The sequence below is a fragment of the Podarcis filfolensis genome (genome assembly GCF_964270895.1).
Source record: "Podarcis filfolensis genome assembly, chromosome: 16".
Classification (NCBI taxonomy): domain Eukaryota; kingdom Metazoa; phylum Chordata; class Lepidosauria; order Squamata; family Lacertidae; genus Podarcis; species Podarcis filfolensis.
Window position 1 is genome coordinate 38,794,671 of NC_139620.1, and position 25,314 is coordinate 38,819,984.

Here is a 25,314-nt window from a genome sequence, read left to right on the forward strand (position 1 = left end):
TGCGCGGCAGCCTACAAGCCAGAGAACGTCTGCCCTCTAGCGGCGCCGGCCGTTCTACACAGGAAACCTCCACTTTACATGCATTCAGGAAACAGACACAGATATAGTCCTACAGATACAACCGGCCCTTTGAGGGTGACCAAACTGCTGATGCGGCCCCCAATGAATTTGAGTTTGACACCCCTGCTCTACACCATGTATTTGTCTATAGGCAGAACCAAAAAAATCACTCATCCACTGTTTCATGGTACCGCAATGGCGCAAAAACATGGTTAAAAAACACGGATCCTCATGGAACCTCATGATTTCTGCACTAGATCAGCTCGAAGTCACCATCAGATCAAACAGCATGGTCATGGGCACAGCATGCACCACAAAAATCACGGACCCACAGCTTCCTGGCAAGACCGTGGCACAAAAACGTGGTTCTGAAGCACGGATCCTCATGGATCCTCACACTTTTTGCATTGGGCCAACCCTAACTCGCTGTCAAATCACACCTCATGTCCAGGGGCACAGCCTGCACCACAAAAAACTCGGATCCACGGCTTCCTGGAAACTCCATAGCCCAAAAACGTGGTTCTGAAGCACGGATCCCCATGGATCCTCATGCTTTTTGTCTCTACTTTCCAGGGACAGTCCTGGATTTACAGAAGCCATTCTGGTTTCTGATTTGATCCCGGAAAGTCCCACTTTTCCTTCGGAGAAATGTTGGAGGGTGTGGTATGATATCCCTGAGAGAAACGTTGTGAGGGCTGTGTGATCATGGAGCCAGGAAGATCAAGTAACTATGCAACCTTTAGACGGCAGCTGAAGTGCGCAATGTTTTCTTATGTTTTGATGTATGTTGGAAGCCGCTCAGAGTGGCTCCGGCAGCCTTAGTCAGATGGGTGGGGTATAAATAAAATAATAATTATTATCGTTATCTTATTATATCATTAATATAATATCAAATATTACTATTGTTTTAATAATTTTAAGGTCGTACATATATATAAAATAAATGTTCATAAATGTACTAAGCACACACACGAACACAAACCACATGTCTGAAGCGCGCAGAAAAAGTCCTGAAGCCATTTTGTCCCTCCCAAATTTACCTGTTCCAAATAGCACATTGAAATGATGGTTAATGGTAAAGGCTTGATGTTGTTGGAGATTGCTAAGGCTAATGCTAGCTTGGAAGATTTGATTTCTACCCTTGCAGAATTTAGGCTTGCACTTTTTTTAAAAAAGTGGAGGATGCATGTGGATCCGCCTTTAACCCAGACCCCTTTTTCTGCACGATGAGTTTTACACACACAGCCCGTAATAAATTATTTTTCATAAATGTTCTTTCTTGAATTCCGCACATTTTTCTATGGACCTTGAACTCCCCCCCCCTCCGGCTCTTCGTGCCCCGCGCGCGCGCCCTGCGGCCTAGCGCCGTTGCCATGGCGACGGAGGCGCGTCGGTTGGCCTGCTAGCCGAGACGCGGCGGCGGGGCGAGCCATGGACGACGTGCGGGTGCAGTGGGTGGGCGACCGGCTGCGGGGCGCGCTGGGCGTGAAGGACGGGGCGCCCTTCGAGGAGCTGCTCAACCGCAACGACGGCGACGAGGCCGAGATCCTCCTGCGCTTCCTCAACCTGGGCGCCAGCGCCGAGGAGGGCGAGCCCGCCGCCCTCTTCTTCCGCCAGGAGATCCGCCTCGACGAGGTCGACGTCGAGATCGGTGGGCAGAGGGCCTCTGGGCGCGTGCAGAGGGCCTCGCCCCCGCCTTCCCCGCTCCGAGCAGGGACCTCTCAGGGAAAGCCCACGCGCTCCCCGCCCTCCAGATATTTGAGGCTGCAACAGCCCTGGAGCTGATGGGATTTGTAGTCCACAACTGCCCTTCTTCTTCTTTGCCCCCTGAAGGGACTCAAGGCGACTGATGGATAAAAGGGAACTGCTGTGCTGCAAACGGGGGGGGGGGGGGAGGGGATCCAACAATTAAAAAACCAATTAAACAGCAATGAAGTTATATATCTATCTGGAGAGGTGCCACATTGGCTGTCCCTGGAACCCTCTCACCACTCCCCCTTCACAGGAACATAGGAGAAGCTGCCCTCCTATCAAGTCAGATAATTCAGTAGTGCAGCCTAGTGTTGCCTGCACTAACTGGCAGTGGCAGTAGTTATCCAGGGCTTTAGATAGGGGGTCTCGGGACTGCACTTTTCCTACAGAAAGTGTGTGCTCCAAGAGTGCCTTTGAGCATTTGCTGAGTGCCTTAACTCTCCGCGCACAGAATGACCATAGCCTTGTGTGCCATCGCCTTTCATTTGCCACAAACGCCTGCCTGTTAGAGGCAGAGAAATGATAGAGTGTCTCTGAGCATATACAGAGTGCCCTGATCCAGTTGCTGAGTAGCAACATCCTTGCATCCTTCCTCCAACATCAGTACCTTCTGCCTTGACTATGTAAAAGAGTTATGATATATATTTAAAAAACCCTCCTGCATGTCTCAGAGTGCTTTCCCACCACTTTACTGTGATTTCCCCCAGTCTGTATCTGTACTGGAATTGTTCTTAAAATGTTTTTATTGTTTTATTGCTTCTTGTTTGCTGCCCTGGGCGTCTTTGTGAGGAAGGACTGAGTATGGATTTAATAAATAAACAACACGGTCTTCAGTCCTTCCCTCATCATAACTTTCAGGTCCAAAGTTTCTTGAGTTTCTCCCAGGTAGTCAGCCCCAGCATCTTTGTTTTGGGATGTCAGAAATCACAACTGAAGAAAAGCTGTTCAATTGTAACAATATAATACAATGTAACCATTATTTTATATATTCCAGGGCTTAGTTTGACTTCACAAACAAGCTTCAGGTTGAAGTCCTGGTTCAAATTGTGCACTCTGAGTAGTTTTTCTTTCTGAACCTGCTAACTTCAAAGGAGATGATTCCTTTATGGAGTCTCTTCTTACTTGGCTGCCAGTGGACAGAGGAGTTTCCTGTGTGCATTCAGAGTCCGTGCAAAGCTCTGGACTGGGCTCACGAATCCAGCTTCGGTTTTTTGTAACTTCTGTGTGATGCTTTTCTTTGTTTCTTTCTGAAACAGATGTTCCCTATGAAGAAGACGAGGAAGATAATCGTTCAGAGAAGATGGCTGCAGCGTCCAGCAGTTCAATGGTAGAATCAAGTACGTAAAGGAAACAATTAAGGAAAAGCCTCACTAACAGTTGGAGACCCAACTACAGAAAGAGTTTCAGTTAAATTAGACATGATTTAGGACCACAGTTTCTTTGTTTTTAAAAATGAATTGTGGGATCAGAAGGTATGTAGCGCTCTGGAACATGGTATGTATCCAGGTAAGTGAATATAGGATAACAGTCATTGGTTTTAATATTGTATTATATTTATTTGGACTTAACTTGCTGGACTATAGCTCCCATCATCCCAGACTATTAGAAATCTGAAGGCTAGGAGAAAAGCTTTTAACACATTTGCTGATCCAGCGCCTCCTGTATCTGCCGTAGACCCAGTTGAGAGATAGCAATTGCTGTCCAGTGTAGAAGCCCTGGCTTATAAGGACCAACATCTGGTTGCTTCAACCATTAATTCTTGGGAGATTCAGTTGCAGAGTGGTACTTACAGCCTTGGAGAACTAGGGGAGATATTTCAATATTCAGGGAGTGGAGAGCCCCAGGCAAGCCTGAGGGCCAAATGTGGCCCTCCAGATCCCTCCATATTGTCCTTGAAACTCTTCCCAGGCCACCCCCACTCACTGGCTCTGTTTCACATCTTTAATATTTTTGCCTGAGTGGAACTGTGATATGAACGTCAGGACGGAGAATAGAGAGAGGTGTGTGAGTATATTTAGAAACTAACTTAGTGTACAAAAGGGAGGCGGAATACATTTGTTGTCCTGCCCACTTTTGCTTCTGGCCCTGCTGGGATGTGGCCCTTGGAAGATTGCCCAGAAGAGAGTGAGTAATCATTGTGCCGTTATTATTTGTATTGTGTTTTAAATATAAGCTGCCTCAAGAACTTTGGTTGGTAGGTGGGATGAAAATCCTCCCAAATAAATGAATGAATTAATAAATAAATATTGGCCATGCCAGCTGGGGCCAGTGGGAGCTGGCCCTCACACTCCTGACTTCCCAGTATCTCGTCAGAGGTATACTGCTTCTGCACAAGGAGGCTCTATTTCGCTGTACTTGGGCCCCCTTGAAGTGAGCCCTCTCCCATAGCTCAGGTTGCATGATTGATATGTTGCACTCACGTTTGCCACTGACTTCTTATTCCAAATATTCCTTTTTTAGAGAGAGATCGAAAAAGCAAAAGTTCTCTGCCCGAAACTGGCGAGAAACCTGTGGTGGACCACTCTTCTGCAGCTTCTTTTGGGAGCTTGACTGACATAGAGCATGAACTGGGTATGGGCGGTGGAGCAGTTAGGATGTATAAAGTAAGTGTGTTTGTCTTCAGTGTTGGCTTTTCAGTGCACCAAAAACATGGGCTTTCCATGGAAAAGTCAAAGCAAATAGGTCTGCTCAGTGTATTAGGAAACCTTGCACAGATGGGTTGTATCCAACTAAATTACAGTAGACCCCCTGAAATTAATTCATCTAAGTTAGGCATGTCCATTTTGAATGGCTATACCTTGAGCAGTACTATCATTGGATGCAACACATTCGTTATGAATTCCATTGAGAAGCCCTTCATTTCATTTCCAGATAATTTCATGAGAATCTCAACTTTCAGGCTCATTTTCCATTTTCATACATAGTTAACATGTTCTATATAATTTTAAATATAATTCTCCGAAGTTTCATATCTGGCAAGAGTTTTTCAAAATCACATTTTGAACATGAATAAAACAGCCAGAAGCATGACATGCAAGATGACTCAGAAGTTCTCTGTTCCGCCCCCTCCAAAGTTCAGTTAAAGATCTCCCAAAGACAATAGAGAATAGGTTAAAGACTTTATTGTATCGATATTGGTGCTTTCTCATTTGGTGAAAGACAATAAATGTTATGTTCAGAACAAAATCATATGAGCTTAGGACAATAAAACTTACATTGGTTCAGCATGTTGCATTAGTTACAAAAGCACTCCCCCCAATGATAGGTAAAGCCAGTGTAAGTTGAGTACGCTGATGTCCAAACTCTGTTCAGCAGCAAGGCAGTTGCTGCTCTGCCTAAACATGGCAGAGGGGAAAACAAACCTTTAAAATAGTGTTCTGTACTGGGTTGTCAAGTCACATGGCCCAGCGGAGTCAGGGTGACCAAGTTACACTTCATATCTTTGGTTGAGTCAAAGACTTAGTGTCACTGGAAATCCACTGCATCCTAAGTTGCTCATTCCAACAGATCTTGCCATAGGAATGCCTCCAAAGCCTATTATTTGTACCATACCATCTGAGACAGGTTCGTGTCCTGGACAAGCTCTCAGTCTTAAAGACAAGTGGGTGGAGATATGTTAATACTTTGAGGATGGAGATAATCTAATTATGTGTTAATATGTTTAGCAATCATATACCCTTTTAAGGTTTATTTATTTCAAACCTTATTATGGTTTAGAAAATTGTAGAATTTATATTTCTCTATTAGACCCTCACCCCTCTTTCCTGAAGCATGTACAGGCTTCTACAAACTTCCCCTCAGAGGCATCAGGGAGGGAAGCCCATCCTGCTTGGCATTCCCTAGCTAGGCTGGAGAGGTATGAGGAATTTTGCTCCCCTTGGAGCAATATTGGGTTTAAAAAGGGAAGTGGAGGGAAGAAAATTTGGGAGTCCCCTTTAAGCTCAATCTCTCTGCAGTCTAAAAGAGAGGGGAGACTCCCAAAGGCTGTATATAAACAAATATATAATAGTAATAATAATAATTTATGAGTCTACTACCCTTTAAGATTGCAGCAAGATCAGGCTTAAAAGGAAAGGGAAGAGACTCTTTTACACTGAGTTTGGATGAGCCTAGAACTCCCTGCAGGGAACTTGCTGGTGTGCCCAGTTACTTCCCTGAGCGGAGTGCTAAGATGGATCATCTCTCCTGATTTTAGGCAGGGGAGCAATCCTGCTTGGTTCACCCTCATGTAGGAAGCTCTCTTGCACCCCTAAACACAGCAGGATCACTCCCTATTTGTATTGGGTGATGTGAAGGGGGAGCAATCCTGTTTAGTGCTGACCCCATTTGAGCTTCAAAGGCTCCTGACAACCAAGCCCCACCCTTTCTGGCAAGCCCTGCTGTTACCTGTAAGATGTCACCTGTAGGGAGGTTGGGTGTGGCTGGCTCAAAATGGCCTCATGGCCAAATGGAAGTCTGGTGGGCCAAGATTGGCTCATGGGCTGGAGGTTCTCACTCCTCATCTAGAATTACAAAATTAATCTCGGGAACTGAAGGTCTCTTGCCTTGGTTTAGAAAACACTGCAACACTGTAAAAGGTTGAAGGCACACATATAAATGAATTTTAACATAACCTAAAACACACATAGGCCTCACTTACCAAATACAATGCATTCCCTGAAAATTGTTCATTAGGGGAGTGTTTGCATAACGAGTCAACAGTTTCCATTTATTCCTATGGGAAAATTTCTTAATATGTACCCAACCATGGAATTTTAACCCCCAAAGCTAAAAACCCTCAGGAAAGGCAGGACAATCCAGAAAAAAATGCTATCTTATTTACCGTATCTAATCACTCCCCTTCCCTCCTCCCTCTGTTTCTCAGCCAGCCAACAAAAGGCAAACAAGGAAGCAAAAAATGCTCTCTGTTTGGGTATCTGAATCTGTGGTGTGTATAGTGAGGTTTGGGCACTAATTCCTCATGTTCGGATAAGCTAATTTTCGGTTAGTGAACATTTGTAAAGTGGGACCTGCTGCATGTAAACTCCACGAGCACAGAGGGTATAATGCCCTTATGGAAACTGGTTATGCTGAAACAAAGTGCAGAAGCAGAAACAGCCATGCAAATATGGTGTCAGTTGGCAGCTTAGTTTTTGTTGTGTTTGAAACTAGGAAACAAATCATTAGAGCATTGCCATAGCTAAGTTTAAATTACGATAGGCATGACAACTTTCCACATGGAATTAATGCTGACTAGCAACTCGTGAATACCTAGTAAAGTGTAACATGCACAGTGTTTTGCTTTGGAGGCATTTATTTGTGAGTGTATCAAAGAATGTTCCTATGTTACACTGGCCATATTACATCGGCCACAGGTGATTTGTAAGAATACATTTTTTCCACAGTTTCCAATACAGTGGTGCCTCGCAAGACGAAATTAATTCGTTCTGCGAGTTTTTTCGTCTAGCGAATTTTTCGTCTTGCGAAGCATGAAATCCCATAGGAATGCATTGAAATTCAATTAATGCGTTCCTATGGTCAAAAAAAGTCCAAACAAAGCCAAATTTGGTACAACAAGAGTTTATTAACTGCTCTTTAAAGTCACACATACTGTAAAGAGCAGTTCAAAAATTGAAGGAACAATAAATAAAGTTTTTAAACATGACAGAAAAACATTTAAAAATCAACAAAATGTACCGTACATTTTCTAAGACTCTGGGGGACCACTCAAAGAAGGTTCCTCTTCCACTCTTTGCTTCTTGCTGAAGAACCTGTCCATGGTCTGCTGCTTCATCCGCCTTTTCAGCACCTCCCTGAAAGGCGACATGACCGTCGTATCAAAAGTGTTCACAAGGTCATGTATCACGTGCTTGTTAGGGTGGTGCCACTGTGCAAAAGCCTGCACATCCTTCCACTTCTGGCAAATGTCCCTCAGTTCTTTGGAGGGCAGCCGTTCCTCAGTTGCTTCCTCCTCTTCCAGCGAGGCCTGCTCCTGCGCAGCCTCTGCCTGCAGTTCGACCAGCTCCTGGGTGGTCAGCTCGTGGTCGTGCTCCTCCACCAGCTCGCTGACGTCCTCCTCTGTGACCTCCAGGCCCATGGTCCTCCCCAAAGGCAACAATGTCCTGCACCACTGTTGACTCTGTTGCATCAGAGTCACTTGGTGCCACACAGTCCTGCCACAGGCTGCGCCAAGCGCAATTCAAATTTCTCTGGCTGATCCCGTTCCAGGCCGTGGTGATCATCTTCAAGAAGGTGACGATGTCGAAGTGGTCCTTCCAGAATTCCCGCAGGGTGATGGTGGTGCAGTCAGTCACCAAAAACCCCCAAAAAAGTTTAAAAAGTTTAACTTACGAAATGGCTGCAAATCACCAAAGTCTTCAAAATCCTCAAATGGCTGCAAAAGAAGTTTTGGAAAAGCTTTAAAAATCACCAAAGTCTTCAAAAACCTCAACTGTTCCCCCAGCCACCCAGCCACCACACAGAAATTGCAAACCCCTCCCCAACTGTTGCAAACCCCTCCCCAACTGTTCCCCCAGCCACCCACCACACAGAAATTCAAATCCAGATTTTTTTTTTTAAAAAACCACATGGCCCAATGGTCACAGAAAATCATAAAAATGCAGAAAAAAACCACACAAGCTCCCAGATTCTTTCAAACCCCTCCCCAACTGTTCCCCCAGCCAGCCACCACACAGAAATTCAAATCCAGAATTTTTTTTTTTTAAAAACCACATGGCCCAATAGTCACAGAAAATCATAAAAATGCAGAAAAACCCACACAAGCTCCCAGATTCTTTCAAACCCCTCCCCAACTGTTCCCCCAGCCAGCCACCACACAGAAATTCAAACCCAGAATTTTTTTTTTAAAAAACCACATGGCCCAATGGTCACAAAAAATCATAAAAATGCAGAAAAAAACCACACAAGCTCCCAGATTCTTGCAAACCTCTCCCCAACACCAAGTCCTTGAATTCCAAACACCCCAACCCAAAATCCAAAAAACCCCAAAAATGTTTTAAAAGTTTAACTTACCAAATGGATGCAAAAGAAGTTTTGGAAAAGCTTAAGAAATCAGCAAAGTCCTCAAAAACCTCAAAAAAGGCTACCACACCGCGTGCTATGTGTTGCTCCTCGAAGTTCAAGTCGCAACTGCACCTCTTCAAGCAATGCACCCTGGGTATTAACGGTTTTACGAAAAAGGAAACAAACTTGCAAGACGTTTTCGTCTTGCGAAGCAAGCCCATAGGGAAATTCGTCTTGCGAAGCACATCGAAAAACGAAAAACCCTTTCGTCTAGCGAGTTTTTCGTCTTACGAGGCATTCGTCTTGCGGGGCACCACTGTAATAATAATAAAAAGCTCAACAACTTTGGCCAACCCCCCCCCCCAAAAAAAAACATATGGTATTGGAAACATGGTATGTTTCCTATGAAACATCAGCTCTTAAGTGTATACAGTGGTACCTCGGGTTACGAACTTAATTCATTCTGGAGGTCCATTCTTAACCCAAAACTGTTCTTAACCTGAGGTGCGCTTTTGCTAATGGACACACAATTTCCGTTCTCATCCTGGGGCAAAGTTTGTAACCTGAGGTACTTCTTCCGGGTTAGCAGAATCTGTAACCTAAAGCGTTTGTAACCCAAAGTGTTTGTAACCTGAGGTGTTTGTAACCCGAGGTACCACTGTATTGCCACTGTTGGGGAAAATGCGATTCAAACTTTTAGAGAAAACATTTATCAAAGTTACAGATAGATTATTGAGCATCTTTGAAAACAAATTTTTAAAGAAGCATTGAAACTGTCTGTGGCATACTTCTTGATTATTTTTGTAGGGAATATCAAGGCAGATTACAAACAAATAGTTTAATGTTAATTGTGGTTAAATAATCTTAGCTAAAACACAAAATATTATGTTAAAAAGCTTATGAATGTTACACTGGTCACTATAGAAATATCCTTCTCTTTTCATCTTTGACATTTTGCAGACCTTCTATTTTGTGAGCTTTCCCTCCACTTGTATATGGTAGACTGCAAGCATGAATATACCTCTCATCCCTTTCTGTCCCCATTCCCATCTCTTTTGTCTTTTTACTAAAGTTATTTTTTTTAAAGAATGGCTTCTCACTTTTTATTTTCAGTCATGACCTACTTCTTGAATTTCTGAATAAATGCACACAATTGTGTGTGGTGTAGCACTCTGGAAATGGCTTTGCAGTTCTCTGGCCTGTGTAGGAACCAGCCAGTCATGCAGGCACAGAGGCAAAATAAGGGTTTTTTTTTGTATCGTAGGCCTTATTGACAAATTTAAGCAAAGAAGACCCCAGGTCTGAATGGCATCCATCCAATTTTTTTAAAAGAACTCAGATGTGAAACTGCTGAACCTATAATAAACTTCTAACAAAAAATTTTAACTTACCCCTGCCATGCCTCCCTTCTTCCTTCTTCCTTTTCTCAGCTTGTACTTTTATTTCTTTCCTCTGTCTCTTGCTCCATTTCCTGTTTCCCTCCTGTGCTCCCTCCTGCCATATCTTTGGAAAATCCGATGGGTAATTCTAGATTGCAGTTGTTGATAATGGATGGACAGGCACCAGCATGATCCCTGAAAACAGTCTTACCTCCTGTCAATTTGTCCCTTTCTATTTCAGAAAACCATAAAGCGGGAGGTTTATAACCTGTATTATCACATGGCTATGAACAACATCCCAGAAGACTTTGTGGAGACTGACATGGTGTATTTTCTCAGAGACACTGCAGGTATTTTACATGGAAGGAAAGTTTTGGCTAAGAAAGGAAGTTATGGTTAATAATAGATTAGGTTCTTTCCAGATGGATCCTATGAGATCTTGATCCACCCTCGAAACCTGCTGTTTTCAACCTGAGGAGCTCAAGATTTCAAACAATATTTCAACAATATTTCAGAAGAAAAGTGGGTGTGATTTTGCTTAAAGGTGTCAATAAGTTTTATATTGCGTATGTAGTGTGGTCTGCCCAGGGATGTAGGAAGAGGGGCAGTGGGGGCGGACCGCCCAGGTGCCCTCAACGAGGGGGGTGACATTCCGAAGCCTAGCCCGAGCCATTGGGATAAGGGGGGAGCTGTGCCACTTTGCTGGCGGCATTCCCTCCTTCCTCCTTCGTTCTGACAGCTTGGAGGAGGCTTGGGAGTCACGGGCGGGCAGTGCACTGAATATGGGCAGCTCGCTTCGCCCCCAGCGGCAGGGCATGTGTGCCACTCTGGGCACCTGAGCGGCTGTCCCGCGCCTGGGAGGGCACCCTCTGTGCCACTCCCCCCTTGGGAGCATGCCCGCCCTGGGCAGCGTGGGCATATGCTCCGCCGCTGGGTCTACCCATTGTTCAGTCCCTTTTCAGTTCTTACCAGGCCTTTGGTCAAGGTGCAGCCTGACTCCCTCCTCTGGCAATCTGCACAGAATTTTTGCTTGATGGTTGCCATTAATTTGATTTTAATTAATTCTTATAATGAAATGTTTTTAGAATGTTGGATTATTTGATTGTTGTTAGCCGCCCTGAGCCCGGCTTCGGCTGGGGAGGGCAGGATATAAATAAAATTATTATTATTATTATTATTATTATTATTATTATTATTACCAGCCACACTTGATAAATGATTACTCCTCTGTCATTTCGTCTCCTGTACAACACATACTGTACATACATCCATTTTTTCAGTCCTGCCAGCCCTTATCAAATATAATCATTATTACAAGAATAAAAACAACAAAATGATTTATTTTTATTAACACAGTATAACTGGTGGAGGTGTATCACATAAGCAACAAATACAGGTCTCTGCTCCAACAAGTTTCTGGTTTTGAGGTTGAATGAAGGAGGGAAAGGCCAGGGTAAGGAGGGATAAAGATGGGAGCCAAGGCAATGACACCTAACAACTGCTCCTCATGAGCCTCAGCTAGGAGACCTTTCATATACAAATACATATCTGCATCCCAGCTCCTAGAAATCAGGGATTCTAATGAATTACTTTGAGGGTTTTTTTAAGGCTTTTTGTTGCTGCTGTTATTTAAGGTTTGAGGATGAGAAATTATTGCGTGGCTATAGCTAATCATCCAGCAATCCAGCATTAGATCAGGAGTGGGGAACATTTTTGGATGTAGTAGTGTCCCAGAAGGCACATGATTTTCCTGAACTTACCGGGAGTGTTGGGTTAGAATATTTCTTTAAACAAATCCCTGCCTTCTTTTGCTGCTTAGAAACCGTTAGTGAACCTAATGACTTGACTGAAGCGAAGGACGTCCTGCCGGAAGTACTGGAGTACGGCATACTGAATGGCCATACCCTCATGATGCTGAAGCAGCTTTTTGCGCTGGTGAATGTTTTTCTTTGTTTGTTTTTAAATTTCTTTTTCAAAAATAGCTCTCCCACCCCTGAGACCAAGGTGCTGCAAACTCAGTGATTTTGAGTCCGCAGGTTTTCTACAGAATTTAATGACTATTTATACAGAATCATAGAAAATGCATGTGATAATAGAAATCACTCGAGCTGTGAGGTAAAGGTAGTGGTTTCAAGAGAAGTAATAGCTGAATAAACAATTATCATTCTGCATTCATCAGTCATAGCACATTATTAGTGTGGTGTGACAGCAATGGGGGAAATGCTTGCTATTGACCAGGGATGCCAACATGAATAAAATAGGGGGGGGCAGGTAAGCCCTGCCCCACATAATTGATTACAAGATGTGGTCAATTGATTACAAGATGTGGCTATTTGAATGGCAGTGCCCATCAACTTTGGGGCCCAGCCCCCTCAAATATTTTATTGGGGGGGGGGGGCGAAGGGACCTCGGCCCATAGGAGTTGGCTCCTGTGCTATAGACACTCCCTTCAAACCTCATACAAAATTTCAATATATTTCTGGTGACTACCTTATCAGCAACTCATTTTAGTGAACTACCATTTTTAGATGTAATTCAAAACTTGTAAGTTGGATATTAGCCCAAGCAGTCATGAGTGGGTTTGAGAGTGAGTGACTCCAAGGGAAAGGTTTATAATAATTTAAGCATCATTAAAAAAAAATAGACCAGAGTTTACATAGCATTTAAAGTAGAAAAGCCCCCCAGATGATGGCATGTAGCTTTCTATGCTAACTGGTCTGGGTTATGTGTTTGACCAGTGGTGACCTCACCATACTTTGTTGCAGAAAAAAGTTCTTGGTTCAAACTATCACAAAAGATGGAGAGAAACACATTGAGACTCAGACAAAATAGCAAGAAGAAGCAGGAAGAGCCCATTATGGACTCCTCCCCCTCCTGACAGCTATTTTATTCCAGGAAACTTCTCTTAAGCAAAGAAAAATGCTGTTTCAATTTCCAAGCTCCAGTTTTTAATCAACAACAAGAAATGGTTTTATACAGAGAGGGAAAGACAGAGGCGTAGGAAGGGGGGTGCGGTGGGGGTGGACCGCCCTGGGTGTCATCGCTGAGGGGGGTGACATTCCGCGTGCCACCTGCCCACGACTCTCAAGCCTACCCTGAGCTGTCGATGTGTGTGTGTGTGGGGGGGTGACATAAAATTTCCACACCAGGTACCACCTGACCTTGCTACGCCTCTGTGGAGGGACAAACAGGGTCAAACCCTAAAGTGATTTTTTTAAAAAAATAAACATGTCAGGCACTTGAAGAAGAGGGAGAAAAAGGTGGGCCACTCCCCTGAAGAGAATAAGAAAGGGCAATCAGGATCCATAGTCTGAATATGTGTTTTTACGGGAGTGAAGTTATGAGAGGAAGAGCAGAGTTCATTGGGGGCGGGGGACCTTCCACTGACTGCATGCAGCCTAAGAAGACACCCTAGAGTTGCTTCTTTTGCACAAACTCTCCTGGAAATAACATAGTGGGACTATCTTCTGATATGTATTAGACCTATATCAATAATGCTGGGCTAGCTGTCCCCTATTCCTCCAGAGAAGATGGATTGTCATTATTTTCACACATAGCAGCAGCTATAATTGGATCCAATGGCAACTAGGATTGCCTGAGGCAATAGCTTTCTAACTTTTTGCTTTTAACTGTTTCAAAGTTACAAATGAATTTAGCCATTATATTTTAAATGAAAGCAAATAGAACACAGTTGAACAAAACATGCTTGTATTTTCAGGTCTTTCTGCCTGCAATGTGTCATAACCAATATGATATGGATGAGTTCATTCCTCACCCAGAACCAGAAAAGGCAGAAGGTGAAGATGCTCAGCCTGTTGTGAAGAAAAAAACATCACCAGAAGCATTGGACAGCTTGCATAGCCTAAGGAATGAGTTCTTGATGAATATGCAGAAATTCCTAAGCCACATTCAGAGAACCATACAGCAGATAGAAGGTAAGTCTCAGTCTGATCTTATATGGGCTTCTTAAAGCACTACTGGTTGGGTGGTGTAAATGTGTGAAATGCAAAAATGAGTTTGTATCCAGTTTCAAAACCAGCTGTTGGACATTCAGGAAGATGGATTTTCAGCTGCATTCTAATCTTCCAGCACTGTTTGTGTAAAAATGGGCACAGGTACATTCTCCCTATTCTTCACTCTCCTTTTTATATATTTTAGTCTCTTCTCTGTACAAAAGTGTGTGTAGGAGGAAATGCTTGTTAGTATCACCGAGGGTTGCCATTCGCCTGGAATTTCCCAGACACATCTGGAATACTGCAATCATAAGCTCAACAACTTTTCTGTCCGGATTTTCAGTATTTGAAATATGGCAACCCTAGCTTCACCCAAATTTATTACCTTCACCTTTTCTCCATTCTTTGCTCTCTGGAGAAATTTAGAAGGTTCAAGAAGAGACTTGTCAGTATAATCTATAATGCCATGTCTTCTCTGCTTTCTGATGAAACCGACAAGCTAGGGAATATTCTTGTCTATTTCATTAATGATTGGGACATTTTTACTGTAGCTGATAATGTTTTCTTTCAACAGGGGAAATTAAGTTAGAAATGCCAACCATAAGCTTAGATGGTGATGTGAATGACCTTGCCAATGATCGGGATGTGGTTGATACACTGGAGACACTTGCAGCCAGTTGGCTCATGTTGATATCCTCAGCAGATGAAGAGCTTCTGAAAAAGGTCCCCCAGGTAATCTATTTCAGCATTCTGTTTTCCCAGTGGCCAGTTAGGTCTGCTGGGAAGCCCACAAGTAGGCAAGATGGTAACACCCATTCTCCTGTGGTCTGTTCCTAGCATCTGATATTCTGAGGTTTATTGTTTCTCTGTCTTAGGTGTCTGAGGATGGGTTAACATAGAAAGGCAGGGAAACTGTGATTTTTAACCAAATGCTAATCCCATGAGTTCCTCCTCCAGCTCTTTTCCCACTTTCAACCAGGACAGCAACACTTCCAAGCAGCTTCTCAGCTTTTTATACTTCTTTCTTTTACCTCAAATACATCAAGAACACAGTCAGTATTGCTGCAGACTTCCTGAGCTGCCAATTGGTAAATCCAGATGTTTATTTCACAGATAGCGTTTCAGAGCTTCTAGGAGTGCTTTGAAACTCCTGGACCTGTTGCATCTCCAGCAAATGCAAAGACACCCTGATTTATTGCCCTAAGTCACTCTAGCTTGTGCTAGGCTTCCTCAAAAGCGGAGGGGTTTCCCTCTTTTGCTTCTCTCTGGTCCTGATGTGTAAAGGGGGACATCTTCTCAGCACTTTTCTGTCTACAGCTTGGTAACAGATGGAACTAGAGGAGGCGCTCACAGGACCAGCACCTGGTTAAAAACCTATCATACAGTTTCCCTGCCATATTAGGCAATAGAGGGAGTTAACTAGTAGTAGGAGTAGGAGTAACATTTATACCCCGCCCTTCTGACTGGATTGACTGACTGACATTCTAATGGATGTCTTGTTCAACCCAAACCACAAAGAACTTTCATGGTAAGTGCCTGCCATAAACCTGTCAAAGGTTTATGGCCATTGACAGATCTATTTCATTTGCACAAATTATGTCTTGCAACTTAGGACAGCTAGCAAAGTAGTAAGATAAAGTAAAAATACAATAAAAACAGAAAAATAAAAACACACATATAAATTAACAAAGCAGTAATTGTCCAAACAGACAGTAAAAATAAAAATCTGCTCTCGAGTTAATATTATCAGTTCTTAAAAGCTGTCACCTAAATGATACTATCAAGTGGTCCAGTGGGCATTCCAAATTTGAGGAGCCATAGTTATACCTTTTCCAGCTCTATGACCTTCATTTTCTGGTTTTATTTGTTCCATTTTTGAGGTGAAATGACTAGAAGTGAATATGTCTGTATGTATTGTGTAGCTCAGAGTGGTCAGACACATGGCCCATTGGGTTGTATGTGGCCCTCGAGGCTTTTTTTGGCGGCCCTCCAGCTCCCCACCCTCTACCTCTGCCAGGGCAGCACAGCCAGGCTGGTGGCCTAAGGCAGGCTGCTGCTGCTCTGCTGCTGGAGGAGCTCTGTGGAGCCACCAGGCTGCGCTCTTGAGCCCACTTGGAGCATAGCTGTGTCCCCAGGGCTCCAGAGCACCAGAGCCCCCCAGGGAGCAAACAGTGCAGAGAAGAAGTGTGGAGTGGGTAGATATCTGTGTATGTTTCAGTATGGAATACTTTGCTTTGTTTTTTGTAATACAGAGAAGTTTGCGCTTTGGGTGGGTTTCTGTGAACTTCATAAAGTCCAAAACTTGAAACAATTTAGCAGACAATTCACTTGAGAGTTGCCTGTGGATGTCAACAATTAACCTCAAGGCATTGATCAACTTGTGAAGAATTCTCTAGCTCAAACATCTCATGGATGCCTGTGTTGTTAACAAAAGCGCATGTGTCTGTTTTGTATTAAATCTGTGTAATCAATAAATATATTAAATTGTGTATTTAATTCAATATATTAATTTGTATTTAAATATTAATATTTAATTAAATACATTAATTGTGTATATTCAATAATATTAACTATATTGCAAACATTTTAATTCACGATAAGGAAATTTAATTTTGTGTGTGGCCCCCAGGTTCTGTGTCAAAGGACTTTTGTGGATCATTTGTTTTGAGAGGTTGGACCGCCCTGTTGTAGTTGTTTTACTATACAGCTTGCTTCCCTGTGTGCTACCGGCTGGACACAAAAATGTTGCAGTATATGGATCCATGGGAAAAACACCCTGCAGGCTTACTGATCAGAGTTTGTGTGATGTGTCTGCCTTTATTCCAAAGTACCTGGTCTCATCTTAGTTCCTTTCCTCCTCAGGGGAATGGCCCACTAGCTGAGATTGACCTGTGGCGAGAGAGAAATGCGACGTTGAGTGCCCTCACTCAGCAGCTCAAACTGCCCTTAGTCAAAAAGGTCTTGGAAGTGCTCACGGCAGCTAACATAGCAATTGTGGATAGCTTGCAGATAGTCATAAATGAGCTCTGCAAGCACCACGTGGAGGCAGTTGATAATGTGAGGTTCCTTTCCACTCTTGAACGACACCTAAAGGTAGGTTTTTATCAGCTGTATATGTAACATTCAGTAGCAGCAGGGCACTGTCCAACAATGTCCAAAGGTTTTGGATACAGAGTTCATAATTTTTTAACACCTCATGATGACTCATTTGTACATCGCAGTAAGCCATAAAACATACTTTGCCATACATGCCCACTTTGCTCCTGTCTACTAGCAATGAGAGGAAAGAAGTCACATTCCTCTAGCTTGGTGTTATGAGCCAACCAGGGATTGTGGTTTGGCTCCCTCCAAACAAGCTATGGTGGCACACCAAGGTTTATTCTTGGCTTACTAGTCGTGCTTTGTTTAAGCAAAACAAACCACAATTCCTGGTTTGGATGTAATGCTAAGCTATAGTTCATTGTTTGCTGCCTCTGCATATTCATGGAGGAGCAAAGAGGGACTGCACAGTAAGCTAGGGTTAATGGCTTATTGCAGAGTACAAACACAGCCAACAACACTCTATTATCATCTAGGAGCAATAGCAGCTGCTTCTTGTAGCAAAGGGCCTTTGTCTTAAATCATTGGTGCTACCAGGAACTGAATCTAGGGCCATTTGCTTGCAAACCATCTCATGTATCACCTCTAAAAAAACAACAACCTGGAGATGCAATTAAGGGTACCAACAACTCCCCCCCCCCTTTTATGTATTGGAATAGCCTGTGTCACTTTCTGGACAGAGTTTGTAAATAGTGACAACAGCATTAGAGACTCAGAATGGTGCAGCCAAGCAGCCCCAAGGCTGCTCAAATCCTTTAGGAGATGAAATAAGGAGACTTCCTTTCCCCTGAGTAGTGTTCCTGATCAGGTACCATCTTGGATATGTTTAATTAATTCAGTAGAGCCTTTCTGTTGGGGGCCCTCAGTGACCCTACTATGCACTCCCTACCCTTTTCCTTTTCATTTCTTTGGGCTGTACCTCATTTTATAGTTCCAAAAACATGTGTCCTATTCCTTCATCCTTTTTTTTTTTTTTACAATATTTGCCATTGACTCAACAGAATTTAACACACGGCACTGGCTTCAACATTGTCTTGGATACAATTCCCTCACTGATGAATGCCTTGAGAATGGTGTGGATTATTTCACGGCACTACAACAAGGATGAAAGGATGATCCCCCTAATGGAAAGGATTGCCTGGGAGATCTCGGCAAGGGTCTGCAAGGTTGTGGATCTACGGACTTTGTTCAAGTATGTGGCATTTCCTTCTGTAAACTAAGCTAAAGTCTTGTTCTCAGGACCTTGCACCAGTTACTTTGCTCACCCAGGTTGAGTGCAACTCCCTGCAGATCAGGAACCATCCTCAGGAATGTGTGCTGCAGTGTAAATCTGGTTTTTCATCACTTACCTGCCTCATCTCTAGAACATTGTTTAGAGTTACACCCACTGCATAGCACAACATGCCATTTTTTGTAGTGCCAGGGTCCAAAGGTCATTCGTTTCTATGATGAAAGGCAAGAAATACATTGAATCTTTTGAGTGTTGAATATGGCTGTCTTTTCTTTTTGAATTTTGGATCAATTTTTCCCCGTGCTCATAGGGAAGACAGGCAGCTTGCAAAAACTAAAATGATAGAAGCCAAACGGACCCTTGAAATTTGGAAGGAGTCCTATTTTGACATCCGTGCCAAAATTGAAGCTTCAGGAAGAGACGCAAGATGGGAATTTGACAGGAAGCGTTTATTTGAAAAAACAGATTATATGGCCATAATCTGTCAAGACCTCTATAACATATTGCAGGTAAGAACATGCATGAATTACACTGGGCAACAATTTTTTACTTTTTGAATGTTGTCTAGATTTCTACAACTGATTTAGGGTATTTTTGCACTGCTGAATCAGGAAATGGCATCCATTTCTCTCCATCAGGTCAGGTTTACTGTAAACTGAATGGTAGGCATTGATAAAGGTAAGTACATGTAAATTGCATGTTGCTTCACCATTTTTCAAACTTCAGGGCTTGAACTTCCATTTCTTGGAACTCCTGGAATGCTCAGCGGCAGGGAGGTCTCTCTTCAGAGTCCAACAGTAGTCAGCCATCATGACTGCGTCCCAGCGACCCTGATACCTGGTCTCCATCTCTTTCATGTCCTGATGGAATCTCTCCCCCTGCTCGTCACTCATTGAACCCAGGTTCTCAGGAAACCGGTCCATATGTGAAAATAGGTAGTGCATCTTGACACTCATGTTGCAGCCCAGGTTTCTGAAAGCAGTCGGCATGTTGTTGACAAGTTCTGTGTAGTTTCTGGCCTTATTGTTGCCAAGAAAGTTCTTCACTACCAGAACAAATGCCTTCCACGCTTCCAGTTCCACTTCGTTCATTGAGTTTCCGAACTCTGGATCTTTGATGAGCTGACGGATCTGAGGACCGACAAAGATGCCAGCTTTCAACTTCTCCATGGTCAATCCTGGAAAAGCCTGGCACAAGTTAGTGAAGCAGTCACCATCCTTGTCCAGAGCCTTGGTGAACTGCTTGATTAAGCTGAGCTTGATGTGCAGCGGTGGGAAGAGTATTCTGTCTCTGTCCACCAGAGGGTCGTTGATGACGTTCCTTTCTCTGCAAGGCACCAATTCCTCCCGCACAGGCCAGTCCTTCTTCGTGTAATGCTGAGCACGGTCCCTACTATCCCACATGCACAGAAAACATGGGTAATTGGTGAAGCCAGACTGTTGTCCCAACGAAAAGTTCACCAACACAAATAAACCACTTCTGCTGATCTTAACCAATTTTCTCCAGCACATACTTCACCGCTTCATAGTTCTCCTTCAGTGTACTCGAGTGAGCCAGGGGTATAGAGGCAAACTGGTTGCCGTTGTGTAGCAGAACACATTTCAGTGATCGCTTGCTGCTGTCAATGAACAGTCTCCAATCTTTGGGTTCGTACTGTGGCACTCCAAGCTTGAGCAGAAGCTGCGCAATATCTGCACAGTACACCAAGTCCTTCTCGTCCGAGAAAAAACGGAGGTACTCTTGATGCCTGTTGCGGAAGAAGCTGATACGAGCACTGTCAGAGAGGAGCACTGTCAGAGAGGTTTTTTTCCTTCAATCTGGATGCCAACAGTTTGGCAGAGTCCTTTGACAAGCTGAGGTTGCGAACTAGATCATTCAACTCCTTTTGGGAAAATGGATGTGGAGCATCATCTTCAAGAACCACTTCTTCATGTCCTTCAACACTGGAGGCATCTTCGTCACTAATGTCAGGAAGTTCTCCGAAGATAGGCACTGGAATATCATCACAATCAGCTACAGGACGACGTGCTGATTGAAGATCAGGATACTTGAGGCTGCTCCGGTTCTATCTGTTGATCCCACCAATTTATGGAGCCGCACCAATTTATGGAAGATTTCGAGGTTTTATGACTTCAAACTGATCCCTTTTCGACATAATCACCCAGAACTATCAGACCTGAATACTTCTTGTCATTAAAATAGTCATTTCCAATCAAAACAATTATTCGACATGGCATTTTACCCCCACCAACTTCTTCTAAAATGCTCCACACAAGCGTACATGTGAACAAAAATGTAAAAAAACGACATGTGGCCATAGCTCAAAAACTTGACCTGATTGAGCAAAACCAATGTGATTTTTGGATTCAGCGCATCAGATTCGTCCTAAATCAACTGAAAATACGCAGACAACAAATTTGTTGTTGACCAGTGTTATTGAAGAATAGGGTTTTCTTTACATCATTTGTTGAGCCCAGTCTCAGGTCTCCTAATGTGTGCTGGAGTTTCAAGACACATGCAGAGCTCCAAAGACGCACAGGCTTTCCTCACATCTTTTGAGAGCCAGTGTGGTGTAGTGGTTAAGAGCGGTCGTCTCGTAATCTGGGGAACCGGGTTCGCATCTCCGCTCCTCCACATGCAGCTGCTGGGTGACCTTGGGCCAGTCACACTTCCTTGAAGTCTCTCAGCCCCACTCACCTCACAGAGTGTTTGTTGTGGGGGAGGAAGGGAAAAAGGAGAATGTGAGCCGCTTTGAGACTCCTTAAAGGGAGTGAAAGGCGGGATATCAAATCCAAACTCTTCTTGCACAAGAGCAATGACATTCATTTACTCCTTTTGTGGACTCAGAATTTAAAATTTAACTTTAACAAAGCATCAAGGAGAGCTGGTGTTTTTTGTTTTGTTCTTTATTAGATCACTGATGGGTTTGCCACTCTGAGTTCCTGCAAGTGGGATATAAATTTAATAAAATAAATGAATAAATTGGCCAAAACTGATGGCTGGAGTCTGGACTCCATCTGCAGCAAAATGAGGTGCAGTAAGGCTCAGGTGATAGAATAACTTCAGACTGCAGGGGGAAAATCACATTTCTTAATATTTCCCTACATGAGAAACTCCCTGCAACACCACCCCAAACATCTGAACACTGGCTTCCCTTCATTTCACTGCCCAATATTGGCTTCTCTCTTGAAACATGTTTTATTGGGCCACAACTTTGCTGGCCTCTGGAATGGCTGCAATATACTCTCTTGCATTGCCCTTGCTTTGGTCTGCAGAATTGCTACAATTACAGGTGCTACATAATACTCATTCTCTACTTGCAATAAATTAGTGTGGCAGCCCCTACACTTTGGAACTCCCTGCCTGTTGACATGCAGCAGGCTCTTTTGCCATACTCCTTTCAGTGCCTGCTTAATACATCTTTGTGTGCTGGCAAGCCAACCCAGAAATGTAGAGTGCTGACATATGTTTTAATCCCTTTTTAGCTTACTGTTTATTTTAATTATCTTCTGTTTTTTTAAAAGAGTGAATCACTTTACAGGTTTTATTACAATCAAAAGGTATATACATTTTGTTAAATGAAGTGCATTTGTTATTATCTAATCCGTACTTCCTTTTTGTTGTCATAAATATACTTGTGCATTCCTCTCCCACCTTCTTTTCCCTTGTATCTCATCCCCTTCTCCTTTTCTTCATTACATAGTTTTAAAAAAATCAATAAACACATTTCATACAGTTTGTAAGGATGCAATTTTTTAAAAAAAATCATGCGCATACAAACAAAAAAACCCTCCATAGAAGCAGAAAAGGAGCCCAGCAGGCAAAAAGGATAGGCTGGTTTCTGTTTGCAGTAAGTTTTTTTCTTTGCTTGGGAGAGTGCTATTCCTTACCTGTTGGCTGAGGTGATACAATTCATTCAGTCACCACTTTCCACATCGTGTATAGACCTAGCTAGACCTGTGCCTGTGCTTCAGGATCATTTGTCTTGCTGCTGAAACAACTTCTTAGTTACTTCAAGTGACAATTTCACAGCACTCAGACAGTTTTTGTCAGCTGCTTGATGCCCGATCCTTAACCAGAAACTCTCTGGGTTTCTTGTCTGGTTTCTCAGACTAGCTCAGTTCCCATCTTCCTTTCTGGGAAAAATAAAGCACAAATTGAAAGCCACTAGAAATTATATCTGCCTACACATCAGCTTTTTTTGTACCCTGATAGGTTATGGAAGAGTTTTACAACATCTTTGGTCCTGAACTGAAAGCTGTCACTGGGGATCCAAAGCGCATTGATGAAGTCTTGCGACGAGTTGACGGTCTTGTCAGTCCTATGGAGGTTCTAACCTTTGAGCCTTTCAACATCAGATGTGCAACTCAATGGAAGATAGTTATGGAGGAATTTAAAATGGAAGTTTTGGTAAGGAGCAGAAGCTTTGATTTGTATTTTTCTAGCTACTCACTAGAACTTCTTGTCTCCCTGCTAGAACCCCTGAACAATAAGAATTTGACCTACAAGCCCCTTCAGTCCTTCTATGAAGTGATCTGTGAAAGAGCAGTTTGCATTTAGTATGGCGTTTGGAAACCTGAGCGGTTATTTTATTGCGTTAGGACTGCCTGCCATGCCTGCCATTGATAAATGAGAATGCCCCCCTTGTTAACTTCCCTTTCTTAATTTTTAGGATATAGAAAAAGAAGCAAAGAGCTTCATTGATGATTCTTTTAAGACTCTTCGTTCAGCAGAAGCTGCTTTTGACATGCTCTTAAACTTCAAACACATCCGCTCTCGAGAGGCCATTAATAAGCAGATGATGATGAAATTCAATGACATTTTGGCACAGTATTGTAAAGAGGTATTTGCTGTTCCTTTCCAGCCATGACTCCTTAGATCTTTTGGTGCCCTTTGTGAAATAGCATCTCACCTCAAAGTTTTATGCAGGAGCTGCTGAGACTGGTGACTCCCTTCTTATTCCCTATCCTGCCTTGCATGTTAGGCAGTAGCACCTCTCTCCCCGGGTAAGACCAGCTACCTGCTGTGTTGGGAAGCTGGGAAACAACAGAGCCCCACCCAAGCTGCTTCCCATCAACAGCCACGGATGTTGAGGCCTCCTTTCTCATAGCTGCATCAATCTTAAGGACTCCCCCAGTGGTGAGACTGGTCTTGATACCATAATAATTAACAACAGAGGTGACTTTCCTGGATTTCTTTGCTCACAGGGAAGTAGTCACCCTTTGTTTGTTTGTTTAAAAATCACATTAAAGCACTTCTTAAAAACTAGTAATAAGAGCCTATGAGTGAGTGGTATCTCTTGTTGATATAGATGACATAGGCACAATTCAAATAGGCACTGAGACACTCAAGCAACTACACACACCTATCAAAATGCTCTGGGACTCTTGTCGGGGGGGAGTCTTGTTTCTCTACTAAGAGTAATTGAGGGGTTGCATTTTGGGACAAGACAGTTCCTCTGCAGCAACAGCATGGCACAAAAACTTCTGAAGATGGTGATTCCCCCCAGATCTTTCTCAGAGCTTAAAAAACCTCAAAAAATGTGGGCTTTTATATAGATAGTGTATGGGAAATGGTCAGTTCTATTAACAGAATTTTGAAATCCCTTGGGCCTAGGTTATATATTGTAAGGTACTGGGAGGGTGTCTGAAACAAACATATCCAGTGGTTAGACTCTGCCACCTTAACTCCTGCCCCACCAGTGCTCAGCTACCACTGAAAACTGGGCAGAGTGAGCTCTAGGCTCTGTAGGTACCCTCCAAACTGCAGTTCTAGCTAGTCCGTGTCCACCAGGCTGTCTAAAGGCTCAGTGCTTGCACTTCAGTCTGAGCAACTAGCCTCTAGGTTGAGGACACTAGGTTCTGGTTCCCTTTCCCTAACTGCTAGCTTGGATCTTGCTCCCTGCCTAGCTTTGTCTGCTCACCTGACTTTGGCCCTCCTGATCTTTGTTTGATGTTCTGGGACTTGTCCCAACCTGTTTGGGACATGCAGCTACTTCTGACCCCATTTGGATTATGAGGTGACTCCCTCACTTCCTGGATCTTGGCTGCCTGAAGCCTGACCCTACTGAAATCTGACATGTAGCATCTTTAGATGTTGCTAATGATGAAACAAAGAATTTTGCCTAGTAAGATGATAAATATCTTTTTTTTAATTCACAGGTTGAGATAGCTAACAACATATTTGTCAGTAACCTTTCCAACCCACCTTTATGCAAAAACCACCCTCCAGTGGCAGGAGCAATTTACTGGGCACGAACTCTTTTCTACCGTATAAAGCACACCATTGTTCGATTCCAAGAAGTAGAGGAGCTGCTGGCTAGTGAGCGTGGAAAGGAGGTGGGCTGGAGTTTTGTTACTAGTGAATAATAATGCACATTAGTATATATCAGAAACAGCATTTCAGTGAACTGGGAAGTTAAAAGTACATTGTTTTGGAATGGGAAGTTGCTGAATAACATTCTTGTTTTCATTTTTCAATATTGTTCTGTAAGCTGCTCTGGGATTTGCTTTGGGATGTAGAGCAAGACAGAAGAATGTTCAATGAATAAAAATGAAAAGATGAACTGCAGAAAGTAAAAGCTCTCTTGTCTGACCTGGGGTATTTTAGGTGAAACAAAAATATCTTGAAGTGGCAAAGAGAATGAAAGAATATGAAGATTTGAAATATGACCAGTGGAGAGATAACACAGAAGATAAGCTCCCAATTCTGTTGAAAAAAACTCTCCTTGCTAAAGTTCATCCTTCTGGAGCTATTATTCAGGCTAATCCAGAGACCCGTGAGCAGGTGGCTATAATTTTTTTCTTGTTCCAGCCTTTTGCATACCCTTGGGAAGATA

At 43.2% G+C, this 25,314-nt stretch overlaps 1 protein-coding gene and 1 long non-coding RNA gene across 2 annotated transcripts in view; both read left to right on the forward strand.

Annotated features, from left to right (window-relative positions):
- Window positions 1–1,420: 1,420 nt before the first annotated feature.
- DNAH10 (dynein axonemal heavy chain 10) overlaps window positions 1,421–25,314 on the forward strand; it is a 114,748-nt gene continuing 90,854 nt past the window's right edge. Inside the window, exons 1-14 of the mRNA XM_083589447.1 lie at window positions 1,421–1,711; window positions 3,069–3,149; window positions 4,273–4,415; window positions 10,435–10,543; window positions 12,013–12,128; window positions 13,912–14,128; window positions 14,721–14,878; window positions 17,009–17,239; window positions 18,247–18,437; window positions 18,787–18,985; window positions 22,692–22,886; window positions 23,149–23,319; window positions 24,638–24,814; window positions 25,086–25,262. Coding sequence (XP_083445573.1) covers window positions 1,492–1,711; window positions 3,069–3,149; window positions 4,273–4,415; window positions 10,435–10,543; window positions 12,013–12,128; window positions 13,912–14,128; window positions 14,721–14,878; window positions 17,009–17,239; window positions 18,247–18,437; window positions 18,787–18,985; window positions 22,692–22,886; window positions 23,149–23,319; window positions 24,638–24,814; window positions 25,086–25,262 — 2,385 coding nt within the window. The 5' untranslated portion in view covers window positions 1,421–1,491. The remainder of the gene's footprint in view (window positions 1,712–3,068; window positions 3,150–4,272; window positions 4,416–10,434; window positions 10,544–12,012; window positions 12,129–13,911; window positions 14,129–14,720; window positions 14,879–17,008; window positions 17,240–18,246; window positions 18,438–18,786; window positions 18,986–22,691; window positions 22,887–23,148; window positions 23,320–24,637; window positions 24,815–25,085; window positions 25,263–25,314) is intronic.
- Window positions 7,201–8,646, forward strand: LOC310751504. The gene is made up of 2 exons (XR_014542571.1): window positions 7,201–7,489; window positions 8,560–8,646. It is a non-coding gene; the product is annotated as an uncharacterized lncRNA (long non-coding RNA).